Raw genomic sequence first — 15,613 nt, forward strand, 5'->3', positions numbered from 1 at the left:
CCCCCCCTCCCCGCTCGCCGCTTGCCTTCCAAGCGGCGGCGGCGGCGTTGGCGTTCGTAGAGCGTTCCGTGCGCAGGCGCACAGAACGCTCTTGCACTTTCGGGGGGATTTAAACATCCCCCCAATATTTTTTTTTAGTTTTTAGATTTTTGTGCACCCCTGGGGACTGCCCCAAGAGTGCACAAACCTCCCCCTCCCCCCCAAGTGCCCTCGGAGCGCTGATTTAGCGATCCGCACTCCGGGGGCCACTTGGCAATTAGATATATAGATGATGATGATTCTGAGGTCTGGAAGGAGCCAGGTACCCTTCCAAGGTCCATCTCAGCTGCCTGTTCCCGAAGGCACATTTTGCATTGCAGTCTTGTTGCCATTTGCGATTCCTGCATTCTGGGGGCCAAAGTTTGGGGTGGAAGTGGGATAAAAATTAATAAAATACACACTTGCAGTAGAGAGTGCTGAGTTATCTGGGTGCACAGAAACCAGACATTTACCCCACTATTATTTTTTAAAAAACAATGGTGCATACATTAAGCTGTGAACACAATATTACCTCTAATCTCTGCCTGCTTTTCATCAGTTTCAAAGAGCTCCGTCTTGCAGACCTTGCGGAACTGTAGCAGGTCCCACAGGGCCCTAATCTCATAGGGTCGCTGGCAGGCAGGGGACAGAGGGCCGAAAAAGCCCTGGCCCTAGGTGAGGCAAGCCGGACATCCCTAGGGCCAGGGACTTCCAGGAGGTGTTGGTTCATTGGGCCCTGGGGGGAACTCCACCTCGACGTGCACGTCGCCCGGAAGTGACGCGGGCACGCTGGGGGCGGGGCCACGGTCATCCGAGAGGAAACTCTATGGTTTCCCCTTGGATGGTCATGGCCCCGCCCCCAGCGTGCCCGCGCAACTTCCAGGCGACGTGGATGTGGTGCGCGCCCTATAGAACAGAATGTTCTATGGGACTCATATGGGGAGAGGCGGTCACGAAGATATGCAGGCCCCTGGCCATATAGGGCTTTAAAGGTCAGCACCAACTCCTTGAAACGGATTTGAAATTCAATAGGTAGCCCAGTGCACGTCACGCAGCACCAGGCGGATATGCGCCCGTACAGGCAGCGACATCACTTCTGTACTAGCTGTAGCTTCCGGAGCAGAGCCAAGGGAAGCTCCACATAGAGAGAATTACAGTGATGCAGTCTGGAAGTGACTGTTGCCCGGGTCACTGCAGCCAGATCATGGGGGGTGAGGTATGGGGCCAACTACCTGATCTGCCTCAGATGGAAAACGGCAGACCTGGCAGTGGTGGTGACCTGAGCCTCCATAGCTAATGTGGCCTTCAGGAACCACCCCTAGGCTCCTCACCTTTGACGCTGGCACCAATGGGGCCCCATCGAAGGGTGGGAGCCTAATTCCCCAATCCCAGCACCCCACAACCCAGGCGAAGGACCTCCGTCTTTGATGGATTCCGTTTCAGTCTGATTTGTTGTATTTTGCTTCAGTGCCCTTGTTGTCTGTATCAGGAGAACCTAACATTTCGTTTATTTTATTCACACGCCATATTTCTCCCCACCCAAAACAACTTACATCATTCTCCTTGCCTCCATTTTAGCCTCACGACAACCTTGTGAGGTAGGTTATCTGTGTGACTGGTCCAAGGTCAACCAGTGAACTTCTGGGGCATGGTGGGGATTTAAACCTAAGTCTCCCAGGTCCTAGTCTAGCTCTCTGACCACTACACCACACTGCCTCAATGGGTACTTTCAATAAAATGTATAAAACAGGGAGGGAAACAGGTCTGTTGGGAGCAATGTTGGGAGCAGGTCTCTTGGGAGCAGTGGGATTGGGCAGGTGACTATTGCAATATCTTTGGTGTAGCTGAACATATCCAGAGGTCTGAAGCAACGCTTCAGAAACCTGACGTGTTTCTGCCCTATAAGTATAGCCAATATTGGATTAAAGCAGTTGGTAATATAAGGAGCTGCGGTGGCTCAAGTGGTTAAGACGCTGAGACCCGAGTGTGCCACATGACGGAGTGAACTCCCATCTCTAGTTCCAGCTCCTGCCAACCTAGCAGTTCGAAAGCAAGAAATTGCAAGTAGATAAATAGGTACCACTTCAGTAGGAAGGTAACAGCGTTCCGTGCGCCTTGGTGTTTAGTCATGCCGGCCACATGACCACAGAAATGTCTTCGGACAGCGCTGGCTCTTCGGCCTTGAAACAGAGATGAGCACCGCAACCCTAGAGTCGGATTCGACTGGCTTTCAAGCAAGGCAACCATTACCTTTACTTTAAAGTATCTGTTTGGATTTTCTATTTGTATGCAGATAGTAGTTTGTACAGCTCTTATATTAAAAATAATATTCAAAGTGGTTTACAAAAATTGAAAATACAGCTGCAGCAATAAAACATAACAGCACACACAAAAATAACCCATCCTGAAACTGTGATTGAAACCACCTATAAAAACCAACGCCTTCAGATTAAAACTAGTCTCTGAAAACCAGTCAGTATCTAAAACTGACTGGGTTTTTAATCCTTTAAGGGCTTTTAAATAACATTAAGATTCCGATGGAAAAGATAACACTCAACTTGTTTTCTAAAATATGGGCCTGTACAAGCTCCTGAATTATAAATAATAATTTACATGTGAGTGTAAAGGTTGAGCCAGCCTTCTGGGGTCACAGAAAGGTACATTGGGACTTTGAATGCTAATCCCAGGAACACGCCTTTTGGAATCCAAAACCAAATCCCTGCCTGTATGTATTGTTACTACTGACAACTAAGCCACACCAAAGCATAAAAAGGAGGCCATTTTTGTAGACTGGGTCAGTCTGGGAACCCATAAACCTGGTGCGTAAAAGTGTGTGTACGTGTATATTTTATTTCAGTGCTTTATATGTGTGACGTAGGAAATGACAGTATCATACTGATCGACTCCTATATATATATTTATTTATTTATTTATTCGATTTGTTATCCCGCCCTAACCCCTAAGGGTCTCTGGGCGGCTTACAGGGAGTGCTAATCACATTTACCGAATCTAACCTAGGGCCACAGATATACAGGGGTGGTGACAACCCTACCAGGCACCCTTGTTGCGGCGGATCTTCGGTTGTTGTCCTGTTCTTGCGGCGGTAGTCGGTGGCGTCCTTTCCTGGTGCTGGTCTTCGAAGTTTCCTTCTTCCGGCTGTAGCGATTCATATAATGATCATAACATCTAGCACTGACCCGAAGCCCTTATTCAGTGGTGTATATTCATCGCAGTCTACAATTTTTATCTTTGCAGGTGCCATTTTTTGGTCCTTTATTTGACGGAGCAATAGTGACCGCAGAACTGTTGCCAAATCTTATCCGTGCCACATGCATCAATGCCAGCAGAGCCGTGAAGTCTCTTATCACTCTCTATCAGAGCTTGTATCCTTTTCCAGTCATCCAGCTTGGTTCAAGTTTATTCTTCTCTCTGGGGTAAGCATCACCTAGAATCCTGGGTTTTCTCTCTCCTAGAAAGCATTTCCCAGCAGCCTATTTTACAAATGTCATTGCTTGATTTAAACCGTATATATTTTTATGTAAAGAACAAGGGGTTGGATCCAGACTAGATGGTTCTGCTCGCACAAGTATCTCTGTCCACAGAGCGTGGTTTTCTTGCCTCCTTCCACTTGTGACAACCCAAAATGCCCCCCCCCCGGGGTCCTGTTTTTGGGGGAGAGCCAAGAACAGGATTTCAAGGGGTATTTCAGCCTGCCATGGGGTGGGGGGTGGGGATCCTGCTTCATGGGGAAAACCCTTACATCCATGGAAGTCTCTAGTCTGGTTGCCAAAGCATGTAATGATGCATTTAGGCATTGCATGATTTCCCTTTAAAAAGCAGCAAATCTGTGAACACTGAAAAACATGCAGCTTTCAAATTTTTCAAAACACACAGATTTTCTTTTCCAGTGGAGGATGCAGTTATCATCGCCTGATGGGGTAGACAGGACTCGTGAAGTTGCATGACTGACCTGCTGGGTTCTTGCCTGCCATGGCTGGTAGTAGCTTCAGGAGGGGTGAGGGGACTGGTCCATGCCATCGGACGCATGAAAAACATATCCCTGACTGAGAGCATTCTGCCAGTTTGGTGTGGAGAGCCAGTTTGGTGTCGTGGTTAAGTGTGCGGACTCTAATCTGGGAGAGCCAGGTTTGATTCCCCACTCCTCCACTTGCACCTGCTGATGTGACCTTGGGTCAGTCACAAGCTCTGGCACAGCTGTTCCTGAAAGAGCAGTTTGTGTCAGAGGAATTTCAGACAGACGATATAATCCGGAAGAGGAACGGTTCCCAAACGGTTTCTGGTCTGTCATTTCAGACAGAACCGTTTTAGAACTGGTTCCCTGCAGAAATATATTTGTAATTTCAGACACAAACACTTCTGTCCCGTTTAGGAAATGGGGCTGAAGCGTTTTACCTGTCAACTGCTTCCAAGTAGTCTTCAGTTTCCTCTCCCGGTTCCGATGCGCCTTTTCCCGCCGTTTTTCACCCGCGTGGGCGATGCCTGGTTTTTTGTTTTTTAAAAAATTGCTTTATAGTGCTATAGTGTTATAACGCTATAACGGAACAGCAGCATATCAACCCCATTGGAATGCCTGGAGTGTTTTGTTATAGTGCTATAGCACTATAAAGCGAACATTAAAAAAAAAAAAAGCGGAGATCGCCCACGTGGGTGAAAAACGGTGGGGAAAAAGCGGTGCAGTCTGAAATGGCAAACTGCTTCAGATCCAGCTCTTTACCGGAAGTTGAAAGCCATGTGTGAAATGGCAGCCCTATACCGGTTTACTCAATGACGGATCAAAAACAGCTTCAAAACGGGTTAAAAAGGGTAATGTGAAATTCCTCTCAGCCCCACCCACCTCACAGGGTGTCTGTTGTGGGGAGGGGAAGGGAAAGGAGTTTGTAAGCCGCTCTGAGACTCCGAGTGAAGGGGGGGGTATAAATCCAATCTCTTCTTCTTCTGCCCCCCTTCTTCCAGTATGCCCCTGGAAGAGTGTTACGCTCAGGAAACAAGAACTTCCTGGTGATCCCCGGCCTGAGTGAAGTCCAGCTGTCCTTGAACTGGCCCCCGCCTGGTGGAATGCTCTGCCAGGAGACACCTGTGCCCTGCGGGAGTTGTTACCTTTCCACGAGGCATGCAAGGCAGAGATGTTCCGCCGGGCCTTCAGCTGAGGACAGCGACAGGGCTCCCTTTGGCGCTCTCATATAATTCCCATCCCTCATAACCCCTCCCCCCCAGGGAGGCTGGGGAGTTAGAATTCCTCCGCCATCTTTCTTTCTTTATTTATTTATTTATTTATCTTTGGATTTGTATCCCGCCCTCCCCGAAGGCTCAGGGCAGCTCACAAGGGGCACGAGTGCCCAAGTTAAAACATTTAAAACAATACAGTAAATATAAAATACAATAAATACAGTTCGCTAAAAATTTCTTTACGGTGCTCCAGAAATACTTAGCTATAAAATTGGTTCTATAATTATTTGTACTAGAAACAACAAACAGCAGTAATAACAGTATATAACAGCGACAATATACATCCCTACTGCGTTGTCCTCTGCCAGGAACATCTCGCGCCCCCCAATAGTACCCGCTCTGAAGATGGTCTATTTGCGGGAATAAAGGGGGGGGCGTAGATGGAATGATGGTCATAAATGGGGGCCTAAAGATGGTGGCCGCGGCTCCTACTCAAAGGCCTGGTGGAAGAGCTCCGTTTTACAGGCCCTGCGGAATATATTGTATATATGCTGTCTGTATTTATTGGACTGTTTTAAACTAATTTTATACTGAGATTGTCTATTATTCTGTTGCGAGCCGCCTTGAGCCCTACTTGTAGGGAAGGGCGGCCTAGTAAATCCAATTTCACAAATAAATAAATTGAAGGTGGCTTTGGTGAAGCTTTTCGTGAAGAAAACTTCATGGTTCGATCATCTGAGAGACTCAGAAACTTCCCTGATCGCCCTGACCTGGATAGCCCAGGCCGGCCCAATCCCGTCAGATCTCGGAAGCTGAGCAGGGTCAACTCTGGCAAGGACTCGGATGGGAGACCTCCTTGGAATACCAGAGGTGGGAGGCGGGGGCAGGCTTTATTCAGCCACCTCTCTGAATATCTTCCAGGCCCCCAGTAGGGGTCAGTCACCAGAGGTCGCCATGACTTCCAGGTGCACACACATGCACATATAAAAAAATACAAAAAGAAAAAAGAAGCTTCTCTGATCACACCTTAGCGCCCCTTAGCGCCCTTCCATGCATTTTAAAACTCTCCCACCTTGCCCACAGTCACACATTCGTAGCACACCGGTGTCTGCAGTTTTTGATGGCAGTGAACGTGTTGAATGAAACTGTTAGCAGAGATACTTGAGTATTCAGCAGTCAAAGGGGGCCTCACATCAATGAGCAGAATGTGGAATTTCAGGCCTGAGATATTTAAATTGTAAACATTTCAGATCCTTTGTAAATTGTAGTGTGGATAAGGATTATGAATGCTGAAAGAATTTTTTAAAAAAACCCAACAGTGGAAATCCTCATGCTGTTTGGCAGATTTCTAGCACTGAATGTGTCTAGATATTGATGATCGCCTATTCCACACTAAAGGGGTGGGGGGAGTTAACAGTAGCTGAAATTGCTAGGAGCTAGGGCTAGAAGAAAACTAGCTGTATATCCCTCGATCGAAACAATGTTTAGTATTGTATGTTGAAGAGTATATAGAAGGAGGAGGAGGAGGAGATTGGATTTATACCCCACCCTTCACTCGGAGTCTCAGAGCAGCTTACAAACTCCTTTGCCTTCCCCTCCCCACAACAAACACCCTGTGAGGTAGGCGGGGCTGAGAGAGCTCTTTCGAGGACTGCCCCTGAGAGAACAGCTCTGGGAGAACTATGGCTTGCCCAAGGTCATCCAGCAGCTGCAAGTGGAGGCGTGGGGAATCAAACCCGGTTCTCCCAGATTAGAGTCCGCACACTTCACCACGACACCAGACTGGCTCTCAGTACTGTATAGTATTGTAGCCACTATACAGATCATTGCAAAGTGTGTGCAAAAAGTGAGGGACTCGGGGTAGCGAAGGGGATGAGTTCCCCCACATTTGTCCAAACAAATAAATAATTTTTAACTCTACCCCACTTTCTGATGGTGCCCTCAAAGTTTACTGATGGCAGAAGGTGCCATCAAGTTGCAGCCAATTTATGGCCAACCCTGTGTAGGGATCAATGCTCCCTCTAAGCTGTGGAGTCTTGCGAGCAAAAATTCTACTTTGTGGGCCACTGGCATGAAAGTTAAGAACATAAGAACATAAGAGATGCCAATGTTGGATCAGGCCAAAGGCCCATCCAGTCCAACACTCTGTATCACACAGTGGCCAGAAATACCAGTGCCATCAGAAGGTCCACCAGTGGGGCCAGGACATTAGAAGCCCTCCCACTGTTGCCCCCCCCCCAAACACCAAGATGACAGAGCATCCCTTGCCCCAGAGTCCCTATCTATACCTTGTGGCTAATAGCCACTGATGGACCTCTGCTCCATATGCTTATCTAATTCCCTTTTGAAGCTGTCCATGCTTGTAGCCGCCACCACTTCCTGTGGCAGTGAATTCCAAGTGTGAATCACTCTTTGGGTGAAGAAGGACTTCCTCTTAGCCGTTCTAACCTGACAGTTCAGCAATTTCATGGAGTGCCCACGAGTTCTTATATTGTGAGAAAGGGAGAAAAGTACCTCTTTCTCTACCTGCTCTTTCCCATGCATAATCTTATAAACCTCGATCATGTCACCCCTCAGTCGTCGTTTCTCCAAGCTACAGAGCCCTAAGCGCCTTAACCTTTCCTCATAGGGAAAGTGTTCCAACCCTTTTATCATTCGAGTTGCCCTTTTCTGCACTTTTTCCAAAGCTATAATATCCTTTTTAAGGTGTGGTGCCCAGAACTGCACACAGTATTCCAAATGAGGTCTCACCATTGATTTATATAGGGGCATTATGATACTGGCTGATCTGTTTTCAATACCCTTCCTAATAATCCCCAGCATAGCATTGGCCTTCTTTATTGCAGGCACACACTGTCTCGACATTTTCAGTGAGTTATCTACTACAACTCCAAGATCTCTCTCTTGATCAGTCTCTGCCTAAAGTTGTGAGAGAGCGATTTGGCTACTGCCTAAATTAGTTTGCTCTGGAGCCCTCCTTCCTGAGCTGAGACAAAAATGTGTGAGCCAGAGGCTAAAAAACTGTGACCGAGCTCACACCGACTCAGCTTAGAGGGAACACTGGTAGGGATATAAGGCAAGAGATGAACAGAGGTGGCTTTGCCATTGCCTGTCTCTGTGTAGCAACCCTGGACTTCCTTGATGGTTTCCCATCCACGTACTGACCCTGCGTAGCTTCCAAGATCAGAAGGGAGTGGGTTTGCATGGGCCACTCAGGTCAGCAAAGCTCATTACAATGCACAGAAGACAATACAAGTTCCATGAAGTTCCATCAGTATCGCTTCAAAAGTACATCATATTTTTGTGGAAGAGGATTTTATTTATTTGTCTATTTATTTTATTCATATCCTGCCCTCCCTGCCAAAGCGGGCTCAGGGCAGCTTACGTAGTATTTATTGAACAGATAAAACATGGAATTGAATAAAATCACAGTAAAGATAAGCATAAAACGTTACGTAAAGTGCTAGCGCGGAGCGTATAGCGATGGGCAGAGCATTAGCCGCAACCAACGTAAACAAACCGCTAATGTCATCGTCTGGGTCATATCGGCGGAGAACACAATGAAATGGCCCGGTAGGGGACTCCAAAGTTCTGGCGTGACGTCATTGGGTGGCCAAGAGGAGAGGAAATCCAGAAGGACAGTAACCAGGGGTCATTTCGTAGAAAAAGAGGTGCAGGAGCTCATTAGCATAACTTATTAGCATAATGTATTTGCATATACCACACCCCCTGACGTCACCGGAAGTGTGTCAGAAGGCAGCACCCACCGCTCAGGCTCCACTGGACTGTTTTGGATGGCTAGCTATTGGGGGGGGGGGACGTGCAGATCTGCCCTCGCAGAGGAGGGAGAGCTTGTACCTCAATAAAACTTGGTCTTAAAGGTGCCACTGGACTGTTTTGGATTGCTAGTTGGGGGGGGGGGGGACTCTGCAACTCACCTGGCTGCTTCTTGCTCTGACTGAGGGCTGCTGGGAGCAGGGGGTGGGGCTTGTTGCATGTGCCCGCCCCCTGGGCTCTTTACTGCCGGAGCTGCGCTCCTGCAGGAAATGACCCCTGACAGTAACGAATAACATGGTGCGACAGCAGGCAGCGAGGGAGCTTCCAAACTCTTGAAGCTTAAGATGCATAGTCAGGGATCCCATTTACAGCCCTGAGACCATACTTACCTATTCCTTGTATGGAACGCCACTGCAACTGTCTGTGCTGGGGCTGCTTCATGAGGCCCTTGATCTTGCAAGACAAACGGGTACCATCAGTCTGGCCAGCAGTAGCTGTGCTTAGAGTGGGATGGCTGTCGTCACATGGGGCCACGGCTGAGCTCCGTGTGTCCCCTACTTGCAGGGAGTTAACACCAGCATGACAGTGTGGTGGCATACCAGGAGATCCGCGAGAAACTCCCACATACTAGTTGTTGTAGATTTTCCGGGCTGTGTGGCCGTGGTCTTGGCATTGTAGGACCTGACGTTTCGCCAGCAGCTGTGACTGGCATCCTCAGAGGTATAACGTCGAAAGATGGCGTACTCTCTGTGTCAAGGTGAGAAGAAGAATGGCAGGCAGGGAAGTTATATCTACTCCGGAAGGTGGGGTAGGGCTGAGTCATTATCTTGTAGGAGTTCCCCAGGCTATGAACATGCTAATGGAGGAGCTTTCCTGAGGAGGTTCTTTTGTATATGGATTGTTTCCTGAAGAGGTTTCCTGTTTCCTAAGGAGGTTCTTTTGTATGTGGATTGGCTGCTGAAATCCTAATCCTAACTGTAGTGCTATTGTCAAATGTAGAGCCTTTTGTGTTTTTCAGGACAGGAAACCATGCCCTGTTTATTTTTAAACTCTCTTCTTTCCTGTTGAAATTGTGTTTATGATTACGAATTTCAATGGCTTCCCTGTGTAATCTGACATGGTAATTGGATGTGTTGTCCAGCCTTTCAGTGTCTTGGAATAAGTCCTGTTCCCTGTACATTTGGGGTACAGTTTGCTTGCACCCCTAGCTGGAGGAGCAGAGGCTGCTATTGGCTGTTCATGTCCTGCAAAGCAGATTTACCAACTATGGCACAACAATGTTTATTTCCCCCTGTTAGGGATTTCTGTGTAAATGCAGAGTTAATAGATGCAGCAGAACACTTGTGTTAGCTTTTAAACAAAATAAACTTTACTAATGAGGGAGGGTAAACTGGGAGTTGAAAGTAACAAAGCAGGTTAATCATCCTGTCCAGCTGCTCTGTTCTACATCTTTACTGAGAGACCTCTAGACCGTGTGTGTGGACGAACTAGAGAAGAAGGAACAAAGAGCAATAAACCTGAAACCCTGTTGCTTACTCTCTGGTCCACCCCCAAAGTATTGATTACCCAGCTGGAGAATCCCAGTGCTAAATAATTGTGCATTTTGTCACCTTGCTCTGGCAGCAAAAGTGCAGACTTCCCCATTGGTTCTCTAACTTTAATCTACGGTAGCTAAGACATCAGCACGCAAAGGGCTTTTTTTGTAGGAAAAGCCCAGCAGAAACTCCTTAGCATATTAGGCCACACCCATGAGAGCATAGCTCATCAGCATATTAGGCTGCACCCCCATGTTACCAGCGGTGTGGTCATCCAACCACACCCACCTTTTGCTTCTTATTCTGTTTACCTTGTTTGTTGTCAAAACCCAGGGCCTTTTTTTGTAGCAGGAACTCCTTTGCGTGTTAGGCCACACACCCCTAATGTAGCCAGTCCTAATGAGTCTCTCCTGTTGGGTGTGGCCTATTATGCTAATGACTTCCTGCTGGGCGTGGCCAACTTGGGAGCCAGCCGGAACTCCATTCCTGTGCATTCCTGCCCAAAAATAGCCCTGAGCACGCAGAAGCAAACAGTAAATTCTTTCATGACTACAGAGGGAGAACTTGGCAAATCTCAACACACACACGCTCTCTGCTCCCTTTTGTGCAAAAGGCCCTTTTTGTGGGGTTCCCATCACGATGGTTCTCCTGTGTGTGTCCTGTCCAATACAGCTTGCCCTGTCATCTGAGGTATAGATGAGGTTTTCATTGTGGTTCCAAGGGCTACAATTGGCTGCAAACTTAGTTGGTATCCTAAACTGGGCCGGGGGTGGGACTTGTCTTTTCCGCTTCTCTGGGGATGTTTAATGTTAAGTCATGATTTTTGCTGGCACTGGGGTGTGACCAGGACTGGAGAGGCATAGGGTGCCAAGTAAGCCCCTGCCCGCCCACAAAAAGCCCCGATGCCACTACTCTACCAGAGCCAGAGTTGCACTGATAGAACGTCAACACAGACTAGCACAGGCAGATCTCCCTTTTGCACTACTCTTTAGAGGCATAGAAGCATTAAGAGCTGCGGTGGCTCAAGTGGTTAAGACGCTGAACTGCAGGCTGTGGAAGGTCGGTAGTTCAGCAGTTCGAGACCAGAATGTGCCGCATGACGAAGTGAACTCCCATCTCTGGTCCCAGCTCCTGCCAATGTAGCAGTTAGATAGCAAGAAATGGCAAGTAGATAAATAGGCACCACTTCGGTGGGAAGGTAACAGAGTTCCGTGCGCCTTGGTGTTTAGTCATGCCGGCCCCATGACTACGGAAACGTCTTCGGACAGCGCTGGCTCTTCAGCTTTGAAACGGAGATGAGCACCGCAACCCTAGAGTTGGACTCAACTGGCTTTCGAGCAAGGGAGACCTTTACCTTTACCTTTTTTCTTAGGATTAAACCTTTAAAGGCATTTGATTCTGAAATGGGAATGTCGCATTATTGGTTCGCATTTTAAAAGTTATACTGATGAAGTTTAAGTATCCCTTCATGCAGAGATAAAATGCTCGTGGGCATATAACTTTTTCTCCTGCACTTTGTTTGACATGGCATCTGTTTTTCTCCCTGCTTTCTGTCTTTGTCGAGGGGTAGAGGATGTATCTTGTCACCTGCAGTTTCCGTCTAGCCTGTTGTAGCCAGAAAACTGCTCAGCATGTTAGGGTGTGAATCAGAGTTGTCCCGCACATCCACACCAATCACTGCAGTGTCCTGATGAACGTTACAAGAGCTCTAATAGGTGGTGTAAAGGAGTCCTGACCTTCATTTTGAAGTGCAGTTTCCCTGCTGGAGTAGATCAATAGCTTGGCTGTCTGTCACGGTGACTTGCCTTCCCTCCTCACACTGAGAATGTTCTCCAGGCGGCAATCAATAGCTGTAATCTGTTCCAGCCGGTAAGGATGTGTGAGGCTTTTAGGGTGGGATTAACACTGGATTTTCTCTGTGTGCCATAAGATCTACTTAAAATTATTACATTTCATAGGTACTGTAAAGGCCTCAGGGGTGGACTGGCAATTCCATGCTGCGTAAGTCGCCGTTCTGTTTCAGCCTTTGGAATTTCATTTATTCAATATGTATTTTAGGTGTACAGCACACACTTCTCTGCATTTACATAATCTCAGTTATGATTTCTTCCTTCGCTTTTGTTGGCTTTGACCATCATGCAAGATTCAGGGCTGCTTTCTTTTCAGATCGTGCATGTAAATTCTAAATTTTAGGATCCATGAAACAAATACAATGGAAAGCAAAGACTTTTATCTACCAGATAAGATTCCTCTAGTATTCTTGCGTGTATGTATTTCTCTGTTGCTAAATCACCCCATGCCTAACCCCAAAGGTAACTTCAGTGATGTCTGAGTTTGCCTCTTGGACTTTTTCTTTTTTTGGCCATCAAGTCGTAACTGTCATAAGAACATAAGAGACGCCAATGTTGGATCAGGCCAAAGGCCCATCCAGTCCAACACTCTGTGTCACACAGTGGCCAAAAAGACCAGGTGCTCTCAGGAGGTCCACCAATGGGGCCAGGGCATTAGAAGCCCTCCCACTGTTGACACCCCCAAGCACCAAGAAGACAGAGCATCACTTGCCCCAGAGCCCCTATCTATACCTTGTGGCTAATAGCCACTGATGGACCTCTGCTCCATATCCATTTGAAGCCGTCCATGCTTGTAGCCGCCACCAATTCCTGTGGCAGTGTCTTGTGGTGACCCAATAGGGTTTTCAAGGCCAGAGACATTCAGAGGTGGTTTGCCATTGCCTGCCTCTGTTTAGCAACCCTGGACTTCCTTGGTGATCTCCCATCCAAGTACTAACTCAGATTGACCCTGCTTGGCTTCTGATATCTGACAGGTTCCAGGTAGCCTGTCCTGTCCAAGTCAGACCGTCTCTTGCCATACCAACCAATTATTTTCTTTAAAACCCCTCCTTCTCCAGGTAGGAGACTGCTATTTATTCTTAAACTAGTAGCCCATTGACAGTGCAGTCCCCCAGAAGGGCTACGGCTTTCTAAGTCCATTCATTTAGAAGAATGTAGCTATTAGTCACTTTTCTCACTAATTCCCTAAGAAATTCCAAACGATATTGAGGATTTGGATAGAGGACTCAAAAGTAAACTTGCCTCCAAGCACTATTTCAAAAAAAGAAAAGTGGGTTTATGGTGGTGGCAGGGGTCATTTCTTGCCAGAGCGCCCCGGAGCGCGCTCCGGCAGTAAGGAGCCCAGGCCCTGCCCCTTGCCCGCGGAGAGACTCAGGGAGGGGGGGGGATTTAAATGCCTGGGTTCCCTGCCCAATCTTCTCCAGGTGCCCCCTCTCCAGCCAACCCGCTGCGGCGGGTTGGCTGGAGAGGGGAAGGGGAAGCGGGCAGACATGCCCGCCTTTGCTCCTGAGCCTCTCCTCTTTTCCGGAGAGACTCAGGGAAGGGGGGGGGTATTTAAATTCATTTGCATATGCCTTAACTCATTTTAAACATGCCTGCCCTTTGTCAGGGGGTGTGACATATGCAAATGAGTTATGCAAATGAGCTCCTGTGCCTCTGTTTCTAGGAAATGACCCCTGGGTGGTGGTATTGCACTTTTCTTAGTGGAGACTCGTAGCCGCTCGTTCTGATGGCCAGGCAAAAATCTGTCACATTTTAGCCTCCAAGTATTTTCTGTTGATACATCAGTGTCCGCGGTGCTCTCATGATATCTGGGGTCTCGTGACATTTTAGCACTTCTGTGCCAGGCTATCATTTATATCTCACTATAATTGAAAGAGACTCCATACCCCATGCTGTGTTGCCATTTCTCAAATATGCATGTCTGTGCATCACGAAGATTCGCTGTTTTGACATGATCAATAGTCTGAATTGCATTGTGAAGTGTGCTTGGTCAGTACATGATGTAAATGCGGGGACTGGATCCAAACACAGGAAATCCATTGCAGGGGGGGGTAGACCAGTGGTTCTGTTTGAGAAACCTTGAAGCAGCACCGTTCGTAAGAGTTAGTGTCGCAGTATCTCTTTTATCTTCGTGACTTCCCCTCCCTTCATATCCTTGTATACCAGCCCACGCGAGCTATAATTCAGTTTCCTGATAGGATTAGCTTTGGTAACAAGGTTTAAGTAAGGAAAAGCAGCTTCTTTTGCATTAAAGGCCACATAGGAAACTTCGTATATCCTGGCAGTTCTCATGTAGATTTTGATTGGTGTGACTGGCTTTGGATAAATGCCATTTTCTCTGCTGAGTTTTCCAGCACACTGGGGTGATCAAAATGTTTGGTATTGCTGGGCCCAAATTCGTAGAATGTTACGAGTTGGAAGGGACCTTACAGGCCATCTAGTCCAACCCCCTGCACTCTGCAGGAGCACAGCCGCAAGATAGCCCTACATACCTACATACCTTCAACATACCCGAAAGATGGTTGTCCAGCCTCTGCTTGAAAACCTCCAGCGAAGGAGCATCCACCACCTCCTGAGGCAGACTGTTCCACTGCTCAACCACTCTTACAGTTAGGAAGTTTCTCCTGATATTTAGCCGGTAACAACTCCCTTGTAATTTCCACCCATTAGACCTAGTGTGTTCATGCTTATTCTTTCTGTGGTCTGAAGATGGCATCTTCTGGATACGTTTATTTATTTTATTTATTTATTAGTTCGATTCATACCCCTCCCTTCCCGCCAAGGCTTACATAAAATGCATATATATAAATACAATTAAAAACCTACATAAAACATCCATGAACAATCAGTATCCATTTTCAAAAGGTGCAGGGCAGAGATTCCTAAATCCAACCGTACCACTACTTAGGTTGTAGTCCTGATGGTATTCTCAAACCGGCTCAATTTGATCAAGTAATTTATGCTGTGAGATAGACTGGAGGGGGTAAAACCAGGGCACAGGGTCACTCCTCGGTGTTTAAGGCGTCTTCTAATCGAAAGCGTGGTGGAAGAGCTCCGTCTTACAGGCCCTGCGGAACTGTAAAAGGTCCCGCAGGGCCCTGACCTCCTCCAGGAGCTCATTCCACCAGTACGGAGCTGCCACCGAGAAGGCTCTGGCCCTGGTTATCGTTCAGAACCTGATAAGTGGCATAAGTCCTAGAGGCCACGTTTTCATAGTCGTGGAGATAGGTACTAGTGCCAGCA

General features: G+C 47.5%; 1 protein-coding gene across 1 annotated transcript in view; it reads left to right on the plus strand.

The window, feature by feature from the left end:
- Positions 1-15,613, plus strand: part of RALGAPA2 (Ral GTPase activating protein, alpha subunit 2 (catalytic)) — a 235,075-nt gene that overhangs the window by 174,525 nt on the left and 44,937 nt on the right. Inside the window, exon 38 of the mRNA XM_015406000.1 lies at positions 3,274-3,401. Coding sequence (XP_015261486.1) covers positions 3,274-3,401 — 128 coding nt within the window. The remainder of the gene's footprint in view (positions 1-3,273; positions 3,402-15,613) is intronic.

Source organism: Gekko japonicus, unplaced genomic scaffold (assembly GCF_001447785.1).
Source record: "Gekko japonicus isolate JY-2015 unplaced genomic scaffold, Gekko_japonicus_V1.1 scaffold388, whole genome shotgun sequence".
NCBI classification, from domain to species: domain Eukaryota; kingdom Metazoa; phylum Chordata; class Lepidosauria; order Squamata; family Gekkonidae; genus Gekko; species Gekko japonicus.